Source organism: Vollenhovia emeryi, unplaced genomic scaffold, assembly GCF_000949405.1.
Source record: "Vollenhovia emeryi isolate VEMERY1.0 unplaced genomic scaffold, V.emery_V1.0 DF939138.1, whole genome shotgun sequence".
Lineage (NCBI taxonomy): Eukaryota > Metazoa > Arthropoda > Insecta > Hymenoptera > Formicidae > Vollenhovia > Vollenhovia emeryi.
Genome location: NW_011967228.1, coordinates 2,025,294 through 2,034,811, shown reverse-complemented (window position 1 = coordinate 2,034,811; position 9,518 = coordinate 2,025,294). Strand labels below are relative to the sequence as shown.

General features: G+C 33.5%; 2 protein-coding genes across 7 annotated transcripts in view; both read left to right on the top strand.

The window, feature by feature from the left end:
- The first annotated feature begins 6 nt into the window (after nucleotides 1-6).
- Nucleotides 7-3,290, top strand: LOC105567396. 3 transcript variants are annotated; one of them, XM_012022252.1, is made up of 5 exons: nucleotides 7-352; nucleotides 1,564-1,730; nucleotides 2,161-2,342; nucleotides 2,441-2,604; nucleotides 3,013-3,290. In XM_012022252.1, coding segments are annotated over exons 1-5 (708 nt in total). In that variant the 5' UTR covers nucleotides 7-350; the 3' UTR covers nucleotides 3,206-3,290. The 3 variants fall into 3 exon arrangements, with proteins under 3 accessions (XP_011877642.1, XP_011877641.1, XP_011877640.1); XM_012022251.1 differs by having other exon boundaries at nucleotides 1,523-1,730; XM_012022250.1 differs by having other exon boundaries at nucleotides 1,437-1,730.
- Nucleotides 3,291-5,569: 2,279 nt separating this feature from the next.
- The window catches only part of LOC105567395 (cardioacceleratory peptide receptor-like), a 64,213-nt gene continuing 60,264 nt past the window's right edge, over nucleotides 5,570-9,518 (top strand). For 3 of the 4 annotated variants that reach the window (XM_012022246.1, XM_012022248.1, XM_012022249.1), the window contains exon 1: nucleotides 5,570-5,906. The gene's annotated coding sequence lies outside the window, so the exon portion shown is untranslated. Of the gene's footprint in view, nucleotides 6,251-9,518 lie in introns of all 4 variants that reach the window. The other variant, XM_012022247.1, reaches the window with a different exon arrangement.

Genomic DNA, 9,518 nt, shown 5'->3' with positions numbered 1-9,518 from the left:
TCGTGATAATAATTTTATTCATTATATTTCCGTTATATTCTCTCTATGATACTGTTCTTTCTAATTAAAAATTAGGTGTGCAATATGCGTTGCTATAGCACTGAGTGGCTATGTATTGACTAGTGTGTGTATAATAAAGATGGCGGATAAGGACTATCACCGTGCACGTGCTCTCTCACAATCAGTCAAACGCAATCAGCAGTGTCATTATTGCAGCCAACACACCAAAAATGACGCTACATATTTAAAGTAACGAAAGTGTTCTGCGCATACAGTTCTGCATTGTTATTTTATGTTTATTTAACAAGTTACATCTGGATGGACGAAAAGTTTGAAGCGCGGTATAAGAGATGTAAGAGATTTATTGTATTCCAATCAAAGTATCCGAATTAATAACCACGCGTAAATTTTGCAATTGAATATTTCATTATAGTCTCATTTCATCGCATTTAATAAATGGATTTAATAAAAGGAAAACGCGCAAAAATTATTTTCCTGAATAGTTATAGTCGTGAGTATCACGGGAATAGTTATCACCAGAAATATCCTACAAGGTGCATATTTTGTGCACATCGAGGCGCTAGTGGACGGGTTTCCGATTAAAGCAAGCAGACTGATTTACAAGCGAGCATTATTTCCAGCTTCTTATCGGTTGATCCAAATTTCATTGTAAATTGATGAAAACTTAAAAAAATTCATATAACACTTAGGAAAACGTTAAATCAAATCGTCTTATTTATAAACAGATAAAATTCTACACTACCTACACGTTAAAATAACATTTAAACCTTGTAACCATAATGCTATTCAGTAATAGTTTAATAACGAACTAATATTTTAGTTACTTATGAGATAATAATGCTTGGAAAAAGTTGTTTTAAATTTCTTTGTTAATCATCGTGTTTAAAGGAAAAAGAAGCACAAAATACTTAACTGTAAGGAAAAGAAATCCACGGAAAGAAAGAAAAAAGAAATTCATCAAAGATTTTGTAAAATCTGTTATAGATTAAATAATTAAAATATTCACCAAAGTACTGCAGTTTGAGTGACTTCTCGATTAGTAATGTAAATTTAAGAGTCAAGAAATGCTTTTATCATACAAGTTAGGCAATATAGTTTTCTGTGTATGCATAGGAGACTGGAGAGAATATAAATTTTTCCTATTGGCTAGTTCTTTACATTTTTATGTGTTCTTTCGATTAATATTAGTTTTATGCGATATATTAATTATGCAATGCCAAGTTATAAATAAATTTTTCATTAAATATAACATTCGAATATTACGAAACGCACAGACGCGAACGGACATCTAATAAATGCGATGAAACGTAATATTAATTATACATACAATGAAAAATGACTAACAATTGATAATAACCGTCTGGTGAACACCTGGTAGACATCGTGACGCAATTAATAGTGGGAATTATATATAGTTCAGCGACGTTTGGGCAAATCGTCATTTGATACGAATGCAGACGTAAAAGTTCGACATAAAAGTTAAGCACCCTATTCGGAACAGATATATGTATAGAAGATGATAGAGAAGATGTCTTGCATCAGGCCGTTGGACCAGCCACCTAAGGTTTGGCAACTGATCGATATCGTGCGTAAGGACGGAAAGTCGATGAAGTTAACGATTCAGGAAATTTCCGAAGACCGATACGAGGATGCGGTTCAACATATGTGCACATACTTCTTGGCCCAAGAACCAATCTGCCGTTATATAAGTAAGTTTCATCACGTTTCCGATTACTGATGGTCTTGTAATGACAAACGTCTTTTTAACAACGATTTCATTCACCGTTTGCGCACTTAAGTTAAAAGTTAACTTTTTTTTAAAAGAAGCTTTAAAAGAAGCGTTAGAAAGAAGCTGCGATTAAAAAGAAATAAAAGAAGATCTGAGAAGGACTCTGTTTCCTTTTAAAATAATCCTTACTCGAAGCCAGAAAGAAATAATGGTCTTCGATTTATCACTCTTTTAAAGTCAATCAGTGGACTTTCACTGATCACAGGTTAACACTGCGAGATCGCGGTGGTATACTTATAAGTGTGATCAGTGACTATTCGCTGCTTTTCATTGATGATCCACTGATTGATTTTAAGAGAGCATGATCCTGCGATTACTTTGTATTACTTTTCAATCTATCTCATTGGCAGATGCGAAAAATGACTCTTTATTTGTACAAGACATGAGTACATTGTGGCGCTTACTACTTTCACAAGGCATATCTATAGCCGTATTCATCGACAATCCCAATGGAAAACAGCCTATAATTGTCGGTGTAAATATTCTGGGTGTTAATGTTAACAACCAGAAAGCTAGCAGCTCTTGTTATGAGGTGGGATTAAGCTTTATCAATAAATTTGATTACTCGATTCTACTTACTCCACTTCATTCTACCATACGTAACTAAGTTCGAATTGATAATTGTAACAGTTCAAGTCAGAAAAATGTAAAAGAACAATGGAAATTATATCTAATGCAAAACAGAAGGTGGTACACAAACATTATAAAGTTGACAAGTATTTATACGAACATGGGCTTAGTATACATCCCGATTATCGAGGATACGGATTGGGCAAGTGTATGCTGAAAATCAGGTATGACTTGTGTTAAAACATTATCTCGCCTACAATAAATATGATAAGTTAGCAATACTTTGGAATTTCATAATTCAAAATTTTTAGGGACTACATAAATGTATTCAAAGCATAATAGCTCTTTCATTTTCTGAAGAGTTTGATATGTAGACAATGCCAATTATCTATTCCAGTTTTTGAGCTTTCGTTATAATTACATATTATTACAAAGTTACATTTAATATTCTAAAATGTGGAATGTAATAGATCCTATATTTCTATTCATCATATCAACAAGTTGGTGGCATTGATACGCAAATATATTCCTCATTTCTTATATTCGATTTTTATTAATTCATCCTCTATTATGTTAATCAATTTTACATTCACCTGTCAATATCTCAGGTAACTTAAATTTTATCCTTATAGAAACTTGATCGGACCTGCGTACGGAATCCCGGCGACAGTCTCGGTGTTCACATCGAGAATTTCACAACAAATAGCAGTAGATGTGGGATTCGAAGACTTCCTGACGAAAAATTTTTCCGACTTTGTGGATAAAGACGAAGAATATTTTTCCGGTATTAATGCCATATTTAAAGTCATGGGTAAAAAATTATAATATGGGTGACAAGAATTAAACAGTGTACAAAAATTACGTAATCCACTTAATTTGTATCAGTGCGAAATAAATCTTATAAATGCTACTGTGTACTGCTCAATATTCCTTATGCGCCACCGTGACGCATTGGAATGAATGACAATAAATGGCGCCTTTTCGCCGCGTCAAACACATTATTATCGATTTCTTGTCGAAACACGAGCAGGCGTAACTTCCGTTCCGATAAACATGCATTCGCGACATTCGGATGCACTTGGAATATATATAGACGTTACAAAATTTCAATGACATACACTCTGTGCATACGCAGCGAAATGCGGGTTGCACATTGCGTGGCTAGAATTTAAGATTGCGGTCTTCATTCACGATGTATCAAATATATAATATATACTAATTTTTATACACTGTCATAGTCAGTAAAATACGTACAGAAATAAATAATAGTTTATTGCAAGCGATGACAAAGTATCATTTCATCGCATTGCAATATTAATATCGGTAACGGACACGGACGTTACCGATATTAACTATCTGTTTCGCGCAGCGGCAACATGTCGATTTGCTTTATCAATCCACGACTATATTGTAACGATACATTTTTAATCTTCGACTATTCTGTACTGTTTTTCATCGACCTGCAACATTAGACATGAATCTAGTGTTGCGAGATATATTGTAGGCTTGAAAAGGACCCAAACTAAGGGTCGAAGCGTAGCCGCTTTAATAAATCTGTGCCAGTTACGGTCGAACTATCAACGAATCTTTTTTGTTAATTTACTACTGGCGAAGCATCCGTCCCTTGAAAAAAATCAATATTTCAAAAGTCAAATCAAATCAAAATTACGTGTAGCACAAATATATGTAGAGGGCAGTTCTCTATTATGAAATAGGATTCTAATATGAAACAGTGAATTTTCAACGTCCAAATTCACAAATCTTTTTTCGCAACGATTACACGATCTCTAACAATTAATTTTCCATTAAACAGATTTCAAGAGCAATAAATTTATGGTGGGACCAACATGCATATTAATTTAGCAGAAACTTCGCTATCTTATATTGGGAACCTGCCTCGTAGTAGGGGACTTTCACTCTATATTAAACTGAAATAGATGATAGTACAAGGAAAAGAAATGTCAACTATCAGAAATTCTGTACATGTACAATATTGAGCTTTCTATAATTTCTACACACACACACGCACGCGCACGCACATTGTGCAACTTTTTAAATAATTTAAATATGTACTTAGTGTAATTGTCCAATGAAAGTATTGAACAAACATTGACAAACATGTGTGTAATTGCATCGGCATATTTGCCGTTTCTGAATAAATATACTTGTTGCGCCAACAAGTGGTCGGATTTTATTGAGCTTATCTCTCCGAATTCCGATTGGTTTGTTTTAATTCCAGTCAATTTCGATCAGTTGCAATCAATTTCAACGGTTTTAATTCCATCCGATATCGCAAAATCTCGTTCAACGTTAATTAACTTCACGGATTATCGAGGATTATTCTTGTAACCTATTCAAGCCCGGTGTCCCGGAAACAAGCAACTGTTCACACGCATAAATGGATATGCATAAAATGTCGTTATTGCAATTCGAAGTGTGTATAATGCAAATGTAACATACTCCTGATCATTTCGATTATTGTCTATAATACTAAATCACACTTCGCGCAGTTAATTGCTCCTAAATAATTTTTTTTAATACACAAAAGAAAATATTATATTTGCATGGTATATTCTTGTATTTTAGATTTCTTCTTATCAATCGTCGATCAATAAAGCGGTTATCCCATAATGTTAAGGAAATGTATTCACAGTCGGAAGAATATCGAATAATCTAAGACAATATTTGGTCAATGTTAACTCCATTGGCAGAATTCATCAAGGTATTAATTATAGACATCTTATACAATATTTTCGTACCTTTGTACTCTTTATTTTACATAAGATTAGAACAGTCTTATAACGACTTTGGTTTACCACCTCATTATGTGTATGCATTGTTTTTAAATAATTTCTCGTTAATTTTAGACAATGTATTGTATAAGTCCCCCCCCCCCTCTCTCTCTCTCTCTCTCTCTCTCTCTCTCTCTCTTTCTCTCACTCACTTTCTCTCGATCAACAAATCCCGTAATGTTAAAAGCTACAAAGTGTCATGTTGTATTATTAATATAATACATTACGAAGGTGCATATTGTTTTATTGTTCGAGGGTAAATTTGCGAGTCTCTCGACACGTGCGCGAGTGTGGGCGCGTGCGAACGCGACGCTGCGTCGGACCGGTGATTCCTTCTCTCGGACCGGCGCTTGGACGCGCCTTCAGTCGCGTTCCGCGCGTCGCACGAGCGAGTGTGTCTTTACTCGCATTCCTCTCCGCTGGACCATTTCTACCCTTTACCTATCTGTTCGTCCGCACGATATGTGACAAAATACATGTTTGAGACTCAAGAGATTAAAGGACAGAACAAATGTATAAAACGAGCTGCGTAATCGTCAGCGAGATGCCCCTCGGAACAACATTGAAAACTAATTTTTAAAAAGACAGAACATCGATGTTCGGGTCCATCGGAAAAGATCGCTCAAGAGAGCGATCTAATATCGCCGGTCATTCGTTCCGTGTACGTGTGCTGCGAAACAGAACGAGATAGACAGTGTTTTTTTGCGTTTAACGGAGAACCGAGTTTTTCCCAGGTATACACATCTCTCCCCATGGACAGAATCGCGATGGATTTCCCATGATTCCCACTGAGACGTACGTAATGCCCGCCGATTTTTCGTGATCGCCTTCGTAAACTTGGAGAAAGCAATGTAACTTGTGACGGAACATAATATCAAGATTTTTGTTAATGCCGCGAAATTATTCTTCACCAGTGTTTCACGTAAGGGCTCCCTCGGGAAGGTGAATGACTCGCTTTTCGATCGTAACACTGTTTTTCGGACAATTAAGTCTATTGTTAGTGCGGTAATAGAAGTATAATGAACGTATTATGATAGAATATAAGACTATCAACAGGAGAACTTATTGTTCTCATTAGGTATAATAAGATATATATATATATATATTAATTTTAAACGTATATATACATTTCATTATTTAAATGAGAAAAAATCACACATCTTCGTTTATAACAATTTGAAAAACAAATTTATCATTTATTATTGCATATTTCTATTAATAATTGATAATTAATTAATAATTAGTTAATCTATTCATTGCTAATCGAAATATGGATATATATAATAATATAACATATTAAAAAGCCAATTACATTAAACTCCAAATTTTTTCATTCAATCATCTAATCTTACTTTTTCATAAAAATTTAGTTTCACAATAATTTTTATCGCTTGAACTTTACATAATTTAATAAATAAAATGATTAACTTTCTTAGTTATTCTCAGTTATTTTTATTTAATAAAAATGTTAAAATACTAATTATTTTCTTCCACGAAGCGGATTTTTGCGCACGTAATCCAGTCGGTTTGCCAAATTCATAGAGATGTGCAATTCAATCATTCTCTCAGATTGCTCTCTTTTGCTTGCAGTCTGAATTTATCATTGGTTTCAAAGGGTCGATGATAGATTTTGGGGCATTTTGAAATCGGTCGTAAATTCACACTGGAGACAAAAGAGGAATAACAAATCCGTGGAGAGCAATTTGATTTTAAAGTCTGCACAGTGTCCAAGTTTCCTTTGCAAGTGTAGATTTTTTTAGAACAAAAGAGATTCATGCCGATACACCTCTTTTGTCTTCATTCTTGTCTCAATGCAATAAATTTACGATTCGAAATAACTATAGAATAAAAATACGCAAGCAACATGTTTTTCTTTGTTTTTAACACACGGGAGAAATACCTTCATTTCTTAAATGGGTACATGTGTATCTCTGTAGAAATTTGATATTATCAAAGTCACTGTAACTCGAGATGCAAAATTAAAAGAAAATGAAATGCTATTTTTTGATAAATATGCATCAGTATCGCAGATCGCCGTCTCTGTTTCATTTTGTATACTTTTGTGTTTTCCAATCTGAAACCTTTACCCCCCTCTTTTTTTCTCTACGTAATAATACTTTAAGCGATTTATTCTTGCATGTAGTTATAAGTCATGTCAATTAAAGGAAAGAAGTGCGACATGTTAATTGAGGATTGAAACGAAAGAGGGGAAAAAATTATGAAACGTGCGGTCATCCTTTGCTTTGAATGTACAATAATAATCTCTCAGTAAATCGCTTTGATTAACGATTGCGTTACGTTATTGGTCCTTTGCCATCGGTGTCGTGTGTTCCTTTGAACAGATTGATCGCGTATATCGTAAGTTACGCGACTGCGTTGCTGCACGGGAGATCAAAGAGAAACCATCCATCGTCAATATTATCTTTTTAGAATCAACAGCTTGCACACCTTGTAACACCCTCTACTTGTGGCGATTAGAAAAAGTCCGGATACTTTGTATTCACGCGGTGAGTTACACCTTCGATATCCAGTGTCTCAAAAGAGCTCCGGAGAGCAAGTTTTCGAGTACGTCGATAGATTACTTCACTAAAAGTGCAACACGATCTCAAGACTACTTTTTGCTGCAATTACTACTCTAATAGTAATTGATACCAGAATGTACGCTTCTCTATTTTACAGAGAGAATATATACTTTCCTATTTAAAATTAATAAAGAATAGAATGCACTTTCTACATGCGACCTGACATTTCTTGGAATTTTTTTAAAGGCATAAAATACGATACTAAATAACAGTTTTGGAATTTTGTAGGTAGTATGGATGATTTTTATAAATCTTTTCTGAGAGAATTAAGTTTGAAAAAAATGTTAAATTAAGAAGAACCGTGTAGCAACATTAAAAATTTTTTTGTTTTCAACCCGAGTCGTTTATTGGACATTTTTTTCACTTTGACAAAACAATTGGATTATATTGTAAAATAAACTCAAATAATTAAAACATCTGGATGTTCTAAAATTTCTGTTAGGTAAAAATAATACAAGTATTATTACAGGTGTCAATTATTATATAATGTATAAATTTAACTGCAGCAAATAAATAATATAAAAAAAGAATAAGATTACTGAAATGTGCTGATTTCAGAAGTTATGTGAGTTATACAATTGTATAACTAATAGTATTTCATTGCATAATAATTTTTAGTACCGTTTATTCTAATATACGTAAACATCAATCGTAAGCTTTTAAAGTTTTTTAACTGTAACTCCTCATATTTTTGTGATTCAAGAACATATTCTATTTTTTTAAGAGTACTTTTAATGATACGTAAAATATTTTTATCTAATACATTTGTGAAAACGGAGGTAAATCGCGTACGACTACATGCGTTAGTAAATCCGCTTGAAGATAAAGCGACCGTTTCAATGAACCCTGCGAAAAATATTGCCCGTAGAATTCTGGGAGAGAGAAAGAGAGAGAACAACTACTCCTGAAAATTCGCGTCAGTATCAGAGGCGTTTGCGCATCGCAGCATTCGAGCAGCATCGCAGTTCCACTCTTTTTCCAACAATGTCACGAGATGCAATTTTGTTGAAAAATATGTCACTTTAAGAAATACTTTCTTTCTTTCATCTTTCTATTTTTTTCAGTTATATCAAATTTATCATATAAATCTTTTACAAAAATTAAATCTATCGTTATAGTTTTTTTAAAAAAGATTTAGCATTTTAAGACTTTCCAACACACAATATTAAATCTGTAGAAATACATTGTGTTAACATTAATTGATCGTATACGTACATGTTGCGGATATTTAACTTTGATTAGATACAATGTAAGTAAGGGAGATTATATTTGATGAAACGTAGTAAGATTAACGTGTTGGATGTGAAACGATTAAAACTAATTATTCGCTGAACGCACTGTTATGGCACGTGCAAGTTGAAAATTGTAATAGTTTCCCGGGAGTTTAGATTTCGACAAATACCTAAGATTGCTCTCCATATTTATGTTCGTGGCGACGCAACGTATATCTAACAATAAGTCTAAAATAGCCACCGGACTCTCTATCTTCTTACTATTTGGTTATAACTTGTTGTGATTTAGGGATAGCAATACATCTTCATAATTTCACAGCGCACAGTATTTTTTGAAAATCCTATTATTCTCCGCCCGAATTTGTTTCACTCGTGTGAGATTTCATCAGATGATAAGTTTCTATTTTTGTATTAATTACAATATATTTACTAGTTTTTAAATGTCTTTTTTTATCATTGTTACAAGTATAATCGAAATTATGTGCACTTTTAATTACACTATTCTTATTTCTGCACGGAAAAAAACATTTAG